Source organism: Salvelinus namaycush, unplaced genomic scaffold, assembly GCF_016432855.1.
Source record: "Salvelinus namaycush isolate Seneca unplaced genomic scaffold, SaNama_1.0 Scaffold79, whole genome shotgun sequence".
Classification (NCBI taxonomy): domain Eukaryota; kingdom Metazoa; phylum Chordata; class Actinopteri; order Salmoniformes; family Salmonidae; genus Salvelinus; species Salvelinus namaycush.
Window position 1 is genome coordinate 215,001 of NW_024061519.1, and position 17,500 is coordinate 232,500.

At 52.5% G+C, this 17,500-nt stretch overlaps 1 protein-coding gene across 1 annotated transcript in view; it reads right to left on the reverse strand.

Annotated features, from left to right (window-relative positions):
• LOC120042820 (cell migration inducing hyaluronidase 1) overlaps positions 1 to 17,500 on the reverse strand; it is a 190,474-nt gene that overhangs the window by 10,139 nt on the left and 162,835 nt on the right. The window contains exons 19-24 of the mRNA XM_038987630.1: positions 11,599 to 11,634; positions 9,071 to 9,226; positions 7,936 to 8,116; positions 7,247 to 7,462; positions 6,554 to 6,765; positions 901 to 1,086 (exon numbers count right to left, since the gene is read on the reverse strand). Of these exons, the coding sequence (XP_038843558.1) occupies positions 901 to 1,086; positions 6,554 to 6,765; positions 7,247 to 7,462; positions 7,936 to 8,116; positions 9,071 to 9,226; positions 11,599 to 11,634 (987 nt within the window). The remainder of the gene's footprint in view (positions 1 to 900; positions 1,087 to 6,553; positions 6,766 to 7,246; positions 7,463 to 7,935; positions 8,117 to 9,070; positions 9,227 to 11,598; positions 11,635 to 17,500) is intronic.

The following is a 17,500-nucleotide window of genomic DNA, read 5'->3' on the forward strand; positions in this document are numbered from 1 at the left end:
GACAGGGGAGACTAAGAGTTAATAAGGATTCACTGGGAGAAACAGCAGGCTGAGAGGGAGACAGGGGAGACTAAGAGTTAATAAGGATTCACTGGGAGGAACAGCAGGTTGAGAGGGAAACAGGGGAGACTAAGAGTTAATAAGGATTACTGGGAGAAACAGCAGGCTGAGAGGGAGACAGGGGAGACTAAGAGTTAATAAGGATTCACTGGGAGAAACAGCAGGCTGAGAGGGAAACAGGGGAGACTAAGAGTTAATAAGGATTACTGGGAGAAACAGCAGGTAGAGAGGGAAACAGGGGAGACTAAGAGTTAATAAGGATTACTGGGAGGAACAGCAGGCAGAGAGGGAGACAGGGGAGACTAAGAGTTAATAAGGATTACTGGGAGAAACAGCAGGCTGAGAGGGAAACAGGGGAGACTAAGAGTTAATAAGGATTCACTGGGAGAAACAGCAGGCTGAGAGGGAAACAGGGGAGACTAAGAGTTAATAAGGATTACTGGGAGAAACAGCAGGTAGAGAGGGAGACAGGGGAGACTAAGAGTTAATAAGGATTACTGGGAGAAACAGCAGGCAGAGAGGGAGACAGGGGAGACTAAGAGTTAATAAGGATTACTGGGAGAAACAGCAGGTAGAGAGGGAGACAGGGGAGACTAAGAGTTAATAAGGATTCACTGGGAGAAACAGCAGGCTGAGAGGGAAACAGGGGAGACTAAGAGTTAATAAGGATTACTGGGAGAAACAGCAGGCAGAGAGGGAGACAGGGGAGACTACCTACTGTACTCTTCTACTACACATTCTCCTCTCTCCCCCGATCCCTCCCTCCTCACCCTCTCTCTCCTCACCCTCTCTCTTCCCTCCCTCCCCCCTCCCTCCCTCCCTGCATCCCACCCTCCTCACCCGGTATCTTCCTCCCAGTAGTAATAGCCTCGGGACAGGTGAGACTGGTTGATCTTGTCTCTCTGTGTGGTCCTCATGAACACACCGGTCTTCCTTGTCTGCTTGGTCAACCGGTTGTGGATGTCCGAGATGATCGTGAAGGTGGTGCCTGGCGGGTAGCAGAATCCCACGTTGATCCAGTCGTTCCTGGAACACACACACACACACACACACACACACACACACACACACACACACACACACACACACACACACACAGTTAATCAGGTATAAAAGGACATTTGACAGGAGGCAGCCCAGCACTGAGCTAGGGCTAAACAACTACTCCCACTCACCAGTCATATTAATTAGTAAACACACCGTAGCAAAACATTTTGCTATTCTTTATTGGAAAAGTTCAGGTTAGTCTCTCTCTGTTTCAGTCAGCTTTCTTCTGTTTGTTGATAGTGAAACTAGAAACTAGTGAAAACGACTCTGCAGTCCCGTGTAGCTCAGTTGGTAGAGCAAGGCACTTTCAGCACCTGGGTTCGATTCCCAAGGGGGACCAGTAGGAAAAAAGTATTGTATAAGAGCGTCTGCTAAATGACGCTCAAGGCGCTACAGAGGGTGATGCGTACGGCCCAGTACATCACTGGGGCCAAGCTTCTTGCCATCCAGGACCTCTATACCAGGCGGTGTCAGAGGAAGGCCCTAAAAGACTCCAGCCACCCCAGTCATAGACTGCTCTCTCTGCTACCGCATGGCAAGCAGTACCAGAGCGTCAATTCTAGGTCCAAAAGGCTTCTTATCAGCTTTTACCACCAAGCCATAAGACTCCTGAACAGCTAATCAAATGGTTACCCGGACTATTTGCATTGTCCCCCCCCCCCCCATTTTATTGGTCACATACACATGGTTAGCAGATGTTAGTGCGAGTGTAGCGAAATGCTTGTGCTTCTAGTTCCGACAGTGCAGCAATATCTAACATGTAATCTAACAATTCCACAACAACTACCTAATACACACAAATCTAAGTAAAGGGATGGAATAAGAATATATACATATATTATATAAATATATGGATGAGCAATGACCGAGCGGCATAGGCAAGATGCAATAGATGGTATAAAATACAGTATACACATATGGGATGAGTAATGAGAGGTATGTGAACATCGTTATTAAATTGGCATTAATAAAGTGACTAGTGATCCATTTATTAGTGTGGCCAACGATTTCAAGTTTGTATGTAGGCAGCAGCCTCTCTGTGTTAGTGATGGCTGTTTAATAGTCTGATGGCCTTGAGATAGAAACTATTTTTCAGTCTCTCGGTCACACACTTATCAAGAGAACATGTGGTCATCCCTATTGCCTCTGATCTGGCAGACTCACTGGACATAAATGCAGCGTTTGAAAATGATGTCTGAGTGTTGGAGTGTTCCCCTGGCTATCTGTAAAGGATGTCTGAGTGTTGGAGAGTGCCCCTGGCTATCTGTAAATGATGTCTGAGTGTTAGAGTGCCCCTGGCTATCTGTAAATGATGTCTGAGTGTTGGAGTGTCCCTGGCTATCTGTAAATGATGTCTGAGTGTTGGAGTGTGCCCCTGGCTATCTGTAAATGATGTCTGAGTGTTGGAGTGTTCCCCTGGCTATCTGTAAATGATGTCTGAGTGTTAGAGTGCCCCTGGCTATCTGTAAATGATGTCTGAGTGTTGGAGTGTTCCCCTGGCTATCTGTAAATAATGTCTGAGTGTTGGTGTGTTCCCCTGGCTATCTGTAAATGATGTCTGAGTGTTGGAGTGTGCCCCTGGCTATCTGTAAATGATGTCTGAGTGTTGGAGTGTTCCCCTGGCTATCTGTAAATGATGTCTGAGTGTTAGAGTGCCCCTGGCTATCTGTAAATGATGTCTGAGTGTTGGAGTGTTCCCCTGGCTATCTGTAAATGATGTCTGAGTGTTGGAGTGTGCCCCTGGCTATCTGTAAATGATGTCTGAGTGTTGGAGTGTTCCCCTGGCTATCTGTAAATGATGTCTGAGTGTTGGAGTGTTCCCCTGGCTATCTGTAAATGATGTCTGAGTGTTGGAGTGTTCCCCTGGCTATCTGTAAATGATGTCTGAGTGTTGGAGTGTGCCCCTGGCTATCTGTAAATGATGTCTGAGTGTTGGAGTGTGTCCCTGGCTATCTGTAAATGATGTCTGAGTGTTGGAGTGTGCCCCTGGCTATCTGTAGATGATGTCTGAGTGTTGGAGTGTTCCCCTGGCTATCTGTAAATGATGTCTGAGTGTTGGAGTGTTCCCCTGGCTATCTGTAAATGATGTCTGAGTGTTGGAGTGTGCCCCTGGCTATCTGTAAATGATGTCTGAGTGTTGGAGTGTGCCCCTGGCTATCTGTAAATGATGTCTGAGTGTTGGAGTGTGTCCCTGGCTATCTGTAAATGATGTCTGAGTGTTGGAGTGTGCCCCTGGCTATCTGTAAATGATGTCTGAGTGTTGGAGTGTGCCCCTGGCTATCTGTAAATGATGTCTGAGTGTTGGAGTGTGCCCCTGGCTATCTGTAAATGATGTCTGAGTGTTGGAGTGTGCCCCTGGCTATCTGTAAATGATGTCTGAGTGTTGGAGTGTGTCCCTGGCTATCTGTACATTTTTAAAACAAGAACATGGTTCTGTCTGCTTTGCTTAATATAAGGAATTAGAAATTATTTCTACTTTTACTTTTACTTTTGATACTTAAGTATATTTAGAACCAAATACTTTTACTCAAGTAGTATTTTACTGGGTAACATTCACTTTTACTTGAGTAACTTTCTATTAAGGTATCTATACTTTTACTACATATTACCTCATTTTACCTCGACTAACCTGTGCCCCCGCACATTGACTCTGTACCAGTACCCCCTGTATATAGCCTCCACATTGACTCTGTACCAGTACCCCCTGTATATAGCCTCCACATTGACTCTGTACCAGTACCCCCCTGTATATAGCCTCCACATTGACTCTGTACCAGTACCCCCTGTATATAGCCTCCACATTGACTCTGTACCAGTACCCCCTGTATATAGCCTCCACATTGACTCTGTACCAGTACCCCCTGTATATAGCCTCCACATTGACTCTGTACCAGTACCCCCTGTATATAGCCTCCACATTGACTCTGTACCAGTACCCCCCTGTATATAGCCTCCACATTGACTCTGTACCAGTACCCCCTGTATATAGCCTCCACATTGACTCTGTACCAGTACCCCCTGTATATAGCCTCCACATTGACTCTGTACCAGTACCCCCCTGTATATAGCCTCACTACTGTTATGTTATAGTTGCTCTTAAATTATTTGTTATTTTTCTATTTTCTTATTTTTTACTTCAATTTATTTTAGTAAATACTTTCTTAACACTTGTTTTTCTTAAAACTACATTGTTGGTTAAGGGCTTGTAAGCATTTCACTGTAAGGTTGTTGTATTTGGTGCATGTGACTTTGATTTGATTTAAAATGTGAAATGTCATGCAGTGTTAATGGTTGAACCTGAATTTCCATTTCACAAACAATAGATGGCGCCAGAGCAGCATGTAACCAATGGGAATGCCCATATCCCCCAATACAGTAGATGTTCCTCCCTCCTTTCGGGGTAATCTCAGGCCAGGGAATAGCTAACACGCTTGAAATGACTACCATGCCTCTGCTATTCAAATGACTGCCAATGCTATTAAGTGTATTTGCTGGGCAGGGGTGATGTCATATGCTAAGACAAACAGCCACCATAAACTACTGTATCACACTGTCCCTTGGGTTATAGGGTTCGTGGAAGGCAAGGGTGTGACTTGATGATATGGGTTTTATTAATATGACCACATGGTCAGGGGATGGGGCTTTGGGTTACTGGGGTTATTGTTGACTCATAGGATGTGGTGCCATGATGTTGACAGTTGTTTGGATCAGATGCTGAAACAATGCTGGGAGAAGGAAGTGAATAGTGTGTATGGTGAAGGGTGCATGTGTGTGTGTCTGTACGTGTCTCTCTGCATCCACTACCAACCTGTGTAGTCTCTCTCTCTGTCTCTGTCTCGTTGTCTCTGTGTGTGTGTGTGTGTGTGTGTGTGTGTGTGTGTGTGTGTGTGTGTGTGCGTGCGTGCGTGCGTGCGTGCGTGCGTGCGTGCGTGCGTGCGTGCGTGCGTGCGTCTATATCTCTCTGAGTCCACTACCAACCTGTCTAGTCTAGTCTAGTCTAGTCTAGTCTAGTCTAGTCTATCTATCTGTCTAGTCTGTCTATCTGTCTAGTCTGTCTATCTGTCTAGTCTATCTATCTGTCTAGTCTAGTCTAGTCTAGTCTAGTCTATCTATCTGTCTAGTCTAGTCTATCTATCTATCTGTCTAGTCTAGTCTAGTCTAGTCTAGTCTATCTATCTGTCTAGTCTAGTCTAGTCTAGTCTAGTCTATTAGTCTAGTCTAGTCTAGTCTAGTCTAGTCTAGTCTATCTATCTGTCTAGTCTAGTCTATCTATCTGTCTAGTCTAGTCTATCTATCTGTCTAGTCTAGTCTAGTCTAGTCTATCTATCTGTCTAGTCTAGTCTATCTGTCTAGTCTAGTCGAGTCTAGTCTAGTCTAGTCTAGTCTAGTCTATCTGTCTAGTCTAGTCTAGTCTATCTGTCTAGTCTAGTCTAGTCTATCTGTCTAGTCTAGTCTAGTCTATCTGTCTAGTCTAGTCTATCTATCTGTCTAGTCTATCTATCTGTCTAGTCTATCTATCTGTCTAGTCTATCTATCTGTCTAGTCTGTCTATCTGTCTAGTCTGTCTATCTGTCTAGTCTGTCTATCTGTCTAGTCTATCTATCTGTCTAGTCTATCTATCTGTCTAGTCTGTCTATCTGTCTAGTCTGTCTATCTGTCTAGTCTATCTGTCTATCTGTCTATCTGTCTATCTGTCTGTCTGTCTGTCTGTCTGTCTGTCTGTCTGTCTGTCTGTCTGTCTGTTGTCTGTCTGTCTGTCTGTCTGTCTGTCTGTCTGTGCGTGCGTGCATGCGTGCGTGCATGCGTGCGTGCGTCTACATCTCTCTGAGTCCACTACCAACCTGTCTAGTCTAGTCTAGTCTAGTCTAGTCTATCTATCTAGTCTAGTCTAGTCTAGTCTAGTCTAGTCTAGTCTAGTCTATCTAGTCTAGTCTAGTCTAGTCTAGTCTAGTCTAGTCTATCTATCTGTCTAGTCTATCTATCTGTCTAGTCTAGTCTAGTCTATCTATCTGTCTAGTCTATCTATCTGTCTAGTCTAGTCTAGTCTAGTCTAGTCTATCTGTCTAGTCTAGTCTATCTGTCTAGTCTAGTCTAGTCTATCTGTCTAGTCTATCTGTCTAGTCTAGTCGAGTCTAGTCTAGTCTAGTCTAGTCTAGTCTATCTGTCTAGTCTAGTCTAGTCTATCTGTCTAGTCTAGTCTATCTGTCTAGTCTAGTCTATCTGTCTAGTCTAGTCTAGTCTATCTGTCTAGTCTATCTGTCTAGTCTAGTCTATCTGTCTAGTCTAGTCTATCTGTCTAGTCTAGTCTAGTCTAGTCTAGTCTAGTCTAGTCTATCTGTCTATCTGTCTATCTGTCTATCTGTCTATCTGTCTGTCTGTCTGTCTGTCTGTCTGTCTGTCTGTCTGTGCGTGCGTGCGTCTACATCTCTCTGAGTCCACTACCAACCTGTTGAAGTTGATGAGCCACACAGTGATCTCTGCAGGAGCAGCCTGGTCCCAGTGTACAGTGTAGCCCTTACCCAGGGTGACCACGGGCTGGAACTGCTGGTAGTGCTTCCTCTTGCCCAGAGCGCCCTCTAGTGTCAGGGGTCTGTCAGGGTACTCATCCTTTACCATCTGCATGTTCAGACTGGCAGGGTTACGTGTCTGTATGTAGATCTGAGGGACCACACACACACACACACACACACACACACACACACACACACACACACACACACACACACACACACACACACACACACACACACACACACACACACACGTTAATGCACAAACGCATACAGACACATGCACACACACAAACACACAGGTGTGTGTGACTAGGAACATGTTCACTCTTCTGGAAGACATTAGAAAGTGAGTGAAATGAGGGGGAAATGAGGTCACACTGCAGAAAAAACCTAGTGTGTTAGCTTTGAGAGGAAACTTAACCAACACTTTATTTTAAAGAATGTGAGTACATACTGTGTACCCATGTGTGTATGTGTTTCTATAAGATACGGTGTGTGTGTGTGTGTGTGTGTGTGTGTGTGTGTGTGTGTGTGTGTGTGTGTGTGTGTGTGTGTGTGTGTGTGTGTGTGTGTGTGTGTGTGTACATGCATGCTTCCTTCAGCCTGCATGGCGTATGCATACCAACCTGTGCATAATGCCCACTACAGATGGCAGCCCTCCAGTCAGGCACGTCAATACAGTCAGGGTGTCTCAGTAACCAGTTGTCCTCTTTGACCAGGAAGGCTCCAGGGTACTCACTGACCGAGCCGTCCACATCGTGGAATATCGTGGTCTTGTCACCGTCCATCTGCATCTTGTTAAACCATGGGCCGGGCTCGCCGAAAAACACCCGGGACGTTATCTGATAAGAAGAGCAGGAGGTAGATGGGGAGGAAGGGGGAGAAGGGGTGAGTGGATGGAGAGAAGAGAGGGGGAGAGGGGAAGGAGAGGAGAGGGGGAGAGAGGAGAGATGAGTGTCATGGAGGTGAGAAAGAGAAGCATGTCTCCCCTGTAAGACCCTGCTTATGGCACTACATTACCCATAATCCATCATGACAGCTCATGCCCAAAATTTGCAGCTACGCTTTACACACACAATACACCCCAACTCCCATCATGTGTACAGGTAAATGCTAACCAGCGTGATACACCCTCCCCCCCACCCACTCACTCACTCACACACTCACTCACTCACACACTCACACACTCACACACTCACACACTCACACACTCACACACTCACACACTCACACACTCACACACTCACTCACTCACTCACTCACTCACTCACTCACTCACTCACTCACTCACTCACTCACTCACTCACTCACTCACAGGCACATTGTCGAAGGTGATGTCGGTGACGTTGTTGTTAGGGCAGCTCTGCCAGGAGTTGTTGAGTCTGAACCCGAAGGCGCTGGTGTGTCGACCGTCCAGGGCAATGTACTTTCTGAAGGTGCAGTTCTGCACGTTGATGGGCCCGTCGTAGATCTGCATGCCGCGGATAGGGAAGTCACTGCAGGACAGACATACAGAGAGTCAGAAAGACCAGAGGGAGGGAGACGAGTTAGAGAGAATGAGAGAGCGAGAGAACTTGACGGACAGACAGACCCTGGTCAAAAGTAGGGCACCAGGTAGGGAATAGGGTGCTATTTGGGACGCAGGCAAGATCATGGGTGCTTTGCGATGTTCCCAAGTGTGCCAGAGGGGACATCGTCATCTCTTTCAGAACACAGACAAGGCTCTGTGCTATCGGATATTGGATAACGACTGCATCTTGGGACCATTTTGTAACACTATGCAAAAGTTCAAATGTGGTTGCAAATGATATTTTTTTCTCCATATAGCATGTCATGTACAGAGACAGATGATGGATGACGGGCTTCTTTCACCCAGACAATAAAAGAATGTAAGATATGCACAAGTTGAGACATCATACTTTTAATCATACTTTCTGTCTGGCCAAGCACACAAAACGCTGAAAAGGGAAAAGTTGAAGGGGTTCATTTCAGGGTAAAATGTGAATGAGGAGAGGCGATACAAGGAGAGGAGGAGGAGGAGAATGAGAAGGAGGAGGAGGAGGAGGAGGAGGAGGAGGAGGAGGAGGAGGAGGAGGAGGAGGAGAAGGACAAGGAGGAGGAGAAGGAGAAGGAGGAGAAGGAGAGGAACAAGGAGGAGAAGGACAAGGAGGAGGAGAAGGAGAAGGACAAGATGGAGGAGGTGGAGGAGGAGAAGGACAAGGAGGAGGAGGAGGAGAAGGGAGATAAGAGAACAAGAAATTAACAGACAGAAGAGGAGAGAAAAGGGAGAGAGACACACGCAGTGTCTGTCTCTCTGTCTCTCTCTGTGTGTGTGTGTGTGTGTGTGTGTGTGTGTGTGTGTGTGTGTGTGTGTGTGTGTGTGTGTGTGTGTGTGTGTGTGTGTGTGTGTGTGTGTGTGTGTGTGTGTGTGTATACGAGCCAACACTCACACTCCTCGAGGCAGGGTCCTCCCATTGAGGTCGGGTCCCCCGGGACCCCAGATACGGTTGTCAGGAATGGGCATGCCCCTGTTGTCACTCTCCCCAACAAACAGACTGTTCTTCACCTCCTGACGAGAACCATCGTCATCAGGGAATGTACCACCACTACACAGACAGGGAAAGACAGAGAGAAAGTGAGAGACAGAAAGCGTTTGTGTGTGTGTTCATTTCATAGAAAAATACTTTTCATTTTTGTTGACTAAAATGTGATGAGACGAGAATTCCACGTGAGACTAATGGACATTTCATTTGACATCAAGCTCCTTTTCATCTGTTGTTTACAATCATAGGCATGCAGAATAATGTTTTACAATCGTCTCATTGGTAGAATTGACATATTTCAGTCGTGTGGACTGATTGAGCTGATCTGCCCGGCTCTCTCACACAGCTCCCAGGTGGTCACATCAGTCACTCGTCAATCTTCTGAGCTGATCTGCCCGGCTCTCTCACACAGCGCCCAGGTGGTCACATCAGTCGCTCGTCAATCTTCTGAGCTGATCTGCCCGGCTCTCTCACACAGCTCCCAGGTGGTCACATCAGTCACTCGTCAATCTTCTGAGCTGATCTGCCCGGCTCTCTCACACAGATCCCAGGTGGTCACATCAGTCACTCGTCAATCTTCTGAGCTGATCTGCCCGGCTCTCTCACACAGCTCCCAGGTGGTCACATCAGTCACTCGTCAATCTTCTGAGCTGATCTGCCCGGCTCTCTCACACAGCTCCCAGGTGGTCACATCAGTCACTCGTCAATCTTCTGAGCTGATCTGCCCGGCTCTCTCACACAGCTCCCAGGTGGTCACATCAGTCACTCGTCAATCTTCTGAGCTGATCTGCCCGGCTCTCTCACACAGATCCCAGGTGGTCACATTAGTCGCTCGTCAATCTTCTGAGCTGATCTGCCCGGCTCTCTCACACAGCTCCCAGGTGGTCACATCAGTCACTCGTCAATCTTCTGAGCTGATCTGCCCGGCTCTCTCACACAGCTCCCAGGTGGTCACATCAGTCACTCGTCAATCTTCTGAGCTGATCTGCCCGGCTCTCTCACACAGCTCCCAGGTGGTCACATCAGTCGCTCATCAATCTTCTGAGCTGATGCGAAGCCAGGACACTGGACTTGTAACTAAACTCAACTAGAAACGATCATGTTTACTCTCTCTTACTTTCATGTAGGCTATTTTTACTCTGATCACATCAGTAGCTCTATATTGTTACTCATGAATCTGTGTTGCCGCTCTCGCACCATTCTTGTGGTTGCTTGAATGTTAGGAGTACAGTAATACTTCTGTCATCTTTGGAGATGTAAAATTCTCCCCTTTTTAAAGAAAAATATTTTATTTACCCCCCTTTGACGGTTATGATGTGGAGAAAATCAGAGACGTAAATTATTTAACATCTAGCCAAGGCTTTATAGCCTATATGATTAATTATGGCTGGCATTGGTTACAATCTGCCACAATATAAATGTTGCCAGCTAAGGTATACGAGGGGATGGTAGGTCTAGTTGGACAAGGCTATATGAATGTGCACATGATGGAAGTTAGAAGTAGCTGAAATATTCATTATTTCATAGATTATTTTGACTATTATGTGACTAAAATGGCTGTGACTAAAACTGTCTACAGTTTTAGTGTCAGATAATAACTGATAATAGCTAACTGATAATAACTAAAACTAACGAAGGATGAAATGACTAAAATGTGACTAAAAGGTATTTTAAGACTAAAAATAAAACCAAATCTAAAATAGATGCCAAAGTTAACACTTTTGTGTGTGTTTTTGGTTTTACTAAAGTAAAACAAGAAAAATTCCCACAAGGAAAACGTCTATTTTTGGCTTAGGGGTTAGGTTCAGGGTTAAAATTAGGGTTAGAATTAGGGTTAAGTTTAGGGTTAAGGTTAGGTTAAGGGTTAGGGGTTAGCGAAATAGGATTTTGAATGGGAATCAATTGTTTGGTCTCCACAAGGATAGTAAAACAAATGTGCGTGTGTGTGAGTACGTGAGTGAGTGACTGTCAGAGAGTTTGTGTGGCCAAGAGAGCTAAAACGAATGTGTGGCCAAGAGAGCGTGTAAAAGTGTGTGAGTCTGTGCCAGTGTGTCTCTCTCTGAGAGTGTGACCTGGTTTCTGAAACCAGCTACAAACCATGCCCAGGCCCATATACCTAGAGATGCCACTTTCACACTCCCAAATTACTTTCACACTCTTTCAAAGTCTTTCTTTCCCACTGCATCATAAGCAGACGACCATATAAGGTGTTTTCCAATTACTGCAACGGGGTCTTCTGCAGTCACCCGTAAATACAAACATGAACCACACATGCACGCCGCACACACACACACACACACACACACACACACACACACACACACACACACACACACACACACACACACACACACACACACACACACACACACACACACACACACACACACACACACACACACACACACACGATGTTATTAACATTAATGTCTTACCTAGCCAGTGTTAGGCCAATTCCATTATCAGCAAATCTGAGGGAGAGAGAGAAACAGTTGTTAGAGCCAATCACATAGTAGACGGAACATTAGAATGAGAATATTACACAGACATGATCTGTTTCCGCATGTCAACAGTGTGTGTGTGTGTGTGTGTGTGTGTGTGTGTGTGTGTGTGTGTGTGTGTGTGTGTGTGTGTGTGTGTGTGTGTGTGTGTGTGTGTGTGTGTGTGTGTGTGTGTGTGTGTGTCTAATCACACACTGTTTGTCTAAAACTCCAAGGATAAGGGTTGACATTGGAAATGTTGTCAAGGAAGCAAAGCAGCAACAGACTGAAGGTGAGAAAAACAATAGATGATTCAGTGTAAATGCTAGGGGATGTTTCTGACAGTTACTGCTGTGTTGAGTGCTAGACCTAGCAGTAGAAGCCTAGAGGTAAGCATGATAATTGGGGTGGCAGCACCATAGGACTGAGAGGGAGGTTAGAGACATAGCTAGTCAAAATGTAGCCCTTTTTCAAAGGCGTGAATGGTGTATATTTGTTAAGGTAGGTTACAGCTAAATATGTATTTGTTACAATCCACCTATCGCTCGATCCCTCCCTCCCACCTCTACCGCTCGCTCCTTCCCTCCCACCTCTACCGCTCGCTCCCTCCCTCCCACCTCTACCGCTCTCTCCCTCCCTCCCACCTCTACCGCTCGCTCCTTCCCTCCCACCTCTACCGCTCGCTCCTTCCCTCCCACCTCTACCGCTCGCTCCCTCCCTCCCACCTCTACCGCTCGCTCCCTCCCTCCCACCTCTACCGCTCTCTCCCTCCCTCCCACCTCTACCGCTCGCTCCCTCCCTCCCACCTCTACCGCTCGCTCCTTCCCTCCCACCTCTACCGCTCGCTCCCTCCCTCCCATCTCTACCGCTCGCTCCCTCCCTCCCACCTCTACCGCTCGCTCCCTCCCTCCCACCTCTACCGCTCGCTCCCTCCCTCCCACCTCTACCGCTCGCATCCCTCCCTCCCACCTCTACCGCTCGCTCCCTCCCTCCCACCTCTACCGCTCGCTCCCTCCCTCCCACCTCTACCGCTCTCTCCCTCCCTCCCACCTCTACCGCTCGCTCCTTCCCTCCCACCTCTACCGCTCTCTCCCTCCCTCCCACCTCTACCGCTCGCTCCCTCCCTCCCACCTCTACCGCTCGCTCCCTCCCTCCCACCTCTACCGCTCGCTCCCTCCCTCCCACCTCTACCGCTCGCTCCCTCCCTCCCACCTCTACCGCTCTCTCCCTCCCTCCCACCTCTACCGCTCGCTCCTTCCCTCCCACCTCTACCGCTCTCTCCCTCCCTCCCATCTCTACCGCTCGCTCCCTCCCTCCCACCTCTACCGCTCCCTCCTCCCACCTCTACCGCTCGCTCCCTCCCACCTCTACCGCTCGCTCCCTCCCTCCTCTACCGCTCGCCCCTTCCCTCCCTCCCACCTTTACCGCTCGCTCCCTCCCTCCCTCCCTCCCACCTCTACCGCTCGCTCCCTCCCTCCCACCTCTACCGCTCGATCCCTCCCTCCCACCTCTACCGCTCGCTCCTTCTCTCCCACCTCTACCGCTCGCTCCCTCCCTCCCACCTCTACCGCTCGCTCCCTCCCTCCCACCTCTACCGCTCGCTCCCTCCCTCCCACCTCTACCGCTCGCTCCCTCCCTCCCACCTCTACCGCTCGCTCCCTCCCTCCCACCTCTACCGCTCGCTCCCTCCCTCCCACCTCTACCGCTCTCTCCCTCCCTCCCACCTCTACCGCTCGCTCCTTCCCTCCCACCTCTACCGCTCTCTCCCTCCCTCCCACCTCTACCGCTCGCTCCCTCCCTCCCACCTCTACCGCTCGCTCCCTCCCTCCCACCTCTACCGCTCGCTCCCTCCCTCCCACCTCTACCGCTCGCTCCCTCCCTCCCACCTCTACCGCTCGCTCCCACCTCTACCGCTCTCTCCCTCCCTCCCACCTCTACCGCTCGCTGCTTCCCTCCCACCTCTACCGCTCTCTCCCTCCCTCCCACCTCTACCGCTCGCTCCCTCCCTCCCACCTCTACCGCTCGCTCCCTCCCTCCCACCTCTACCGCTCGCTCCCTCCCTCCCACCTCTACCGCTCGCTCCCTCCCTCCTCTACCGCTCGCCCCTTCCCTCCCTCCCACCTTTACCGCTCGCTCCCTCCCTCCCTCCCACCTCTACCGCTCGCTCCCTCCCTCCCTCCCTCCCACCTCTACCGCTCGCTCCCTCCCTCCCACCTTTACCGCTCGATCCCTCCCTCCCAGCTCTACCGCTCGCTCCCTCCCTCACACCTCTACCGCTCGATCCCTCCCTCCCACCTCTACCGCTCGCTCCCTCCTTCCCACCTCTACCGCTCGATCCCTCCCTCCCACCTCTACCGCTCGATCCCTCCTCCCACCTCTACCGCTCGCTCCTTCTCTCCCAGCTCTACCGCTCGCTCCCTCCCTCCCACCTCTACCGCTCATTCCCTCCCTCCCACCTCTACCGCTCGATCCCTCCCTCCCACCTCTACCGCTCGATCCCTCCCTCCCACCTCTACCGCTCGATCCCTCCCTCCCACCTCTACCGCTCGATCCCTCCCTCCCACCTCTACCGCTCGCTCCTTCTCTCCCACCTCTACCGCTCGCTCCCTCCCTCCCACCTCTACCGCTCGCTCCCTCCCTCCCACCTCTACCGCTCGCTCCCTCCCTCCCACCTCTACCGCTCGCTCCCTCCCTCCCACCTCTACCGCTCGCTCCCTCCCTCCCACCTCTACCGCTCGCTCCCTCCCTCACACCTCTACCGCTCGCTCCCTCCCTCACACCTCTACCGCTCGCTCCCTCCCTCACACCTCTACCGCTCGCTCCCTCCCTCCCACCTCTACCGCTCGATCCCTCCCTCCCACCTCTACCGCTCGATCCCTCCCTCCCACCTCTACCGCTCGATCCCTCCCTCCCACCTCTACCGCTCGCTCCTTCCCTCCCAGCTCTACCGCTCGCTCCCTCCCTCACACCTCTACCGCTCGCTCCCTCCCTCCCACCTCTACCGCTCGCTCCCTCCCTCCCACCTCTACCGCTCATTCCCTCCCTCCCACCTCTAACGCTCGATCCCTCCCTCCCACCTCTACCGCTCGATCCCTCCCTCCCACCTCTACCGCTCGATCCCTCCCTCCCACCTCTAACCGCTCGATCCCTCCCTCCCACCTCTACCGCTCGCATCCTTCTCTCCCACCTCTACCGCTCGCTCCCTCCCTCCCACCTCTACCGCTCCGCTCCCTCCCTCCCACCTCTACCGCTCGCTCCCTTCCCTCCCACCTCTACCGCTCGCTCCCTCCCTCCCACCTCTACCGCTCCGCTCCCTCCCTCCCACCTCTACCGCTCTCTCCCTCCCTCCCACCTCTACCGCTCGCTCCTTCCCTCCCACCTCTACCGCTCTCTCCCTCCCTCCCACCTCTACCGCTCGCTCCCTCCCTCCCACCTCTACCGCTCGCTCCCATCCCTCCCACCTCTACCGCACTCTCCCTCCCTCCCACCTCTACCCGCTCGCTCCTTCCCTCCCACCTCTACCGCTCTCTCCCTCCCTCCCATCTCTACCGCTCGCTCCCTCCCTCCCACCTCTACCGCTCGCTCCCTCCCTCCCACCTCTACCGCTCCCTCCCTCCCACCTCTACCGCTCGCTCCTCCCTCCCACCTCTACCGCTCGCTCCCTCCCTCCTCTACCGCTCGCCCCTTCCCTCCCTCCCACCTTTACCGCTCGCTCCCTCCCTCCCTCCCTCCCACCTCTAACCGCTCGCTCCCTCCCTCCCACCTCTACCGCTCGATCCTCCCTCCCACCTCTACCGCTCGCTCCTTCTCTCCCACCTCTACCGCTCGCTCCCTCCCTCCCACCTCTACCGCTCGCTCCCTCCCTCCCACCTCTACCGCTCGCGTCCCTCCCTCCCACCTCTACCGCTCGCTCCCTCCCTCCCACCTCTACCGCTCGCTCCCTCCCTCCCACCTCTACCGCTCGCTCCCTCCCTCCCACCTCTACCGCTCTCTCCCTCCCTCCCACCTCTACCGCTCGCTCCTTCCCTCCCACCTCTACCGCTCTCTCCCTCCCTCCCACCTCTACCGCTCCTCCTCCCTCCCACCTCTACCGCTCGCTCCCTCCTCCACCTCTACCGCTCGCTCCCTCCCTCCCACCTCTACCGCTCGCTCCCTCCCTCCACCTCTACCGCTCGCTCCACCTCTACCGCTCTCTCCCTCCCTCCCACCTCTACCGCTCGCTGCTTCCCTCCCACCTCTACCGCTCTCTCCCTCCCTCCCACCTCTACCGCTCGCTCCCTCCCTCCCACCTCTACCGCTCGCTCCCTCCCTCCCACCTCTACCGCTCGCTCCCTCCCTCCCACCTCTACCGCTCGCTCCCTCCCTCCCACCTCTACCGCTCGCTCCCTCCCTCCTCTACCGCTCGCCCCTTCCCTCCCTCCCACCTTTACCGCTCGCTCCCTCCCTCCCTCCCACCTCTACCGCTCGCTCCCTCCCTCCCTCCCTCCCTCCCACCTCTACCGCTCGCTCCCTCCCTCCCACCTTTACCGCTCGATCCCTCCCTCCCAGCTCTACCGCTCGCTCCCTCCCTCACACCTCTACCGCTCGATCCCTCCCTCCCACCTCTACCGCTCGCTCCCTCCTTCCCACCTCTACCGCTCGATCCCTCCCTCCCACCTCTACCGCTCGATCCCTCCCTCCCACCTCTACCGCTCGCTCCTTCTCTCCCAGCTCTACCGCTCGCTCCCTCCCTCCCACCTCTACCGCTCGATCCCTCCCTCCCACCTCTACCGCTCGATCCCTCCCTCCCACCTCTACCGCTCGATCCCTCCCTCCCACCTCTACCGCTCGATCCCTCCCTCCCACCTCTACCGCTCGATCCCTCCCTCCCACCTCTACCGCTCGCTCCTTCTCTCCCACCTCTACCGCTCGCTCCCTCCCTCCCACCTCTACCGCTCGCTCCCTCCCTCCCACCTCTACCGCTCGCTCCCTCCCTCCCACCTCTACCGCTCGCTCCCTCCCTCCCACCTCTACCGCTCGCTCCCTCCCTCCCACCTCTACCGCTCGCTCCCTCCCTCACACCTCTACCGCTCGCTCCCTCCCTCACACCTCTACCGCTCGCTCCCTCCCTCACACCTCTACCGCTCGCTCCCTCCCTCCCACCTCTACCGCTCGATCCCTCCCTCCCACCTCTACCGCTCGATCCCTCCCTCCCACCTCTACCGCTCGATCCCTCCCTCCCACCTCTACCGCTCGCTCCTTCCCTCCCAGCTCTACCGCTCGCTCCCTCCCTCACACCTCTACCGCTCGCTCCCTCCCTCCCACCTCTACCGCTCGCTCCCTCCCTCCCACCTCTACCGCTCATTCCCTCCCTCCCACCTCTAACGCTCGATCCCTCCCTCCCACCTCTACCGCTCGATCCCTCCCTCCCACCTCTACCGCTCGATCCCTCCCTCCCACCTCTACCGCTCGATCCCTCCCTCCCACCTCTACCGCTCGCTTCCTTCTCTCCCACCTCTACCGCTCGCTCCCTCCCTCCCACCTCTACCGCTCGCTCCCTCCCTCCCACCTCTACCGCTCGCTCCCTCCCTCCCACCTCTACCGCTCGCTCCCTCCCTCCCACCTCTACCGCTCGCTCCCCTCCCTCCCACCTCTACCGCTCGCTCCCTCCCTCCCACCTCTACCGCTCGCTCCCTCCCTCCCACCTCTACCGCTCGTTCCTTCCCTCCCACCTCTACCGCTCGATCCTTCCCTCCCACCTCTACCGCTCGCTCCCTCCCGCCCACCTCTACCGCTCGCTCCCTCCCTCCCACCTCTACCGCTCGCTCCCTCCCTCCCACCTCTACCGCTCGCTCCCTCCCTCCCACCTCTACCGCTC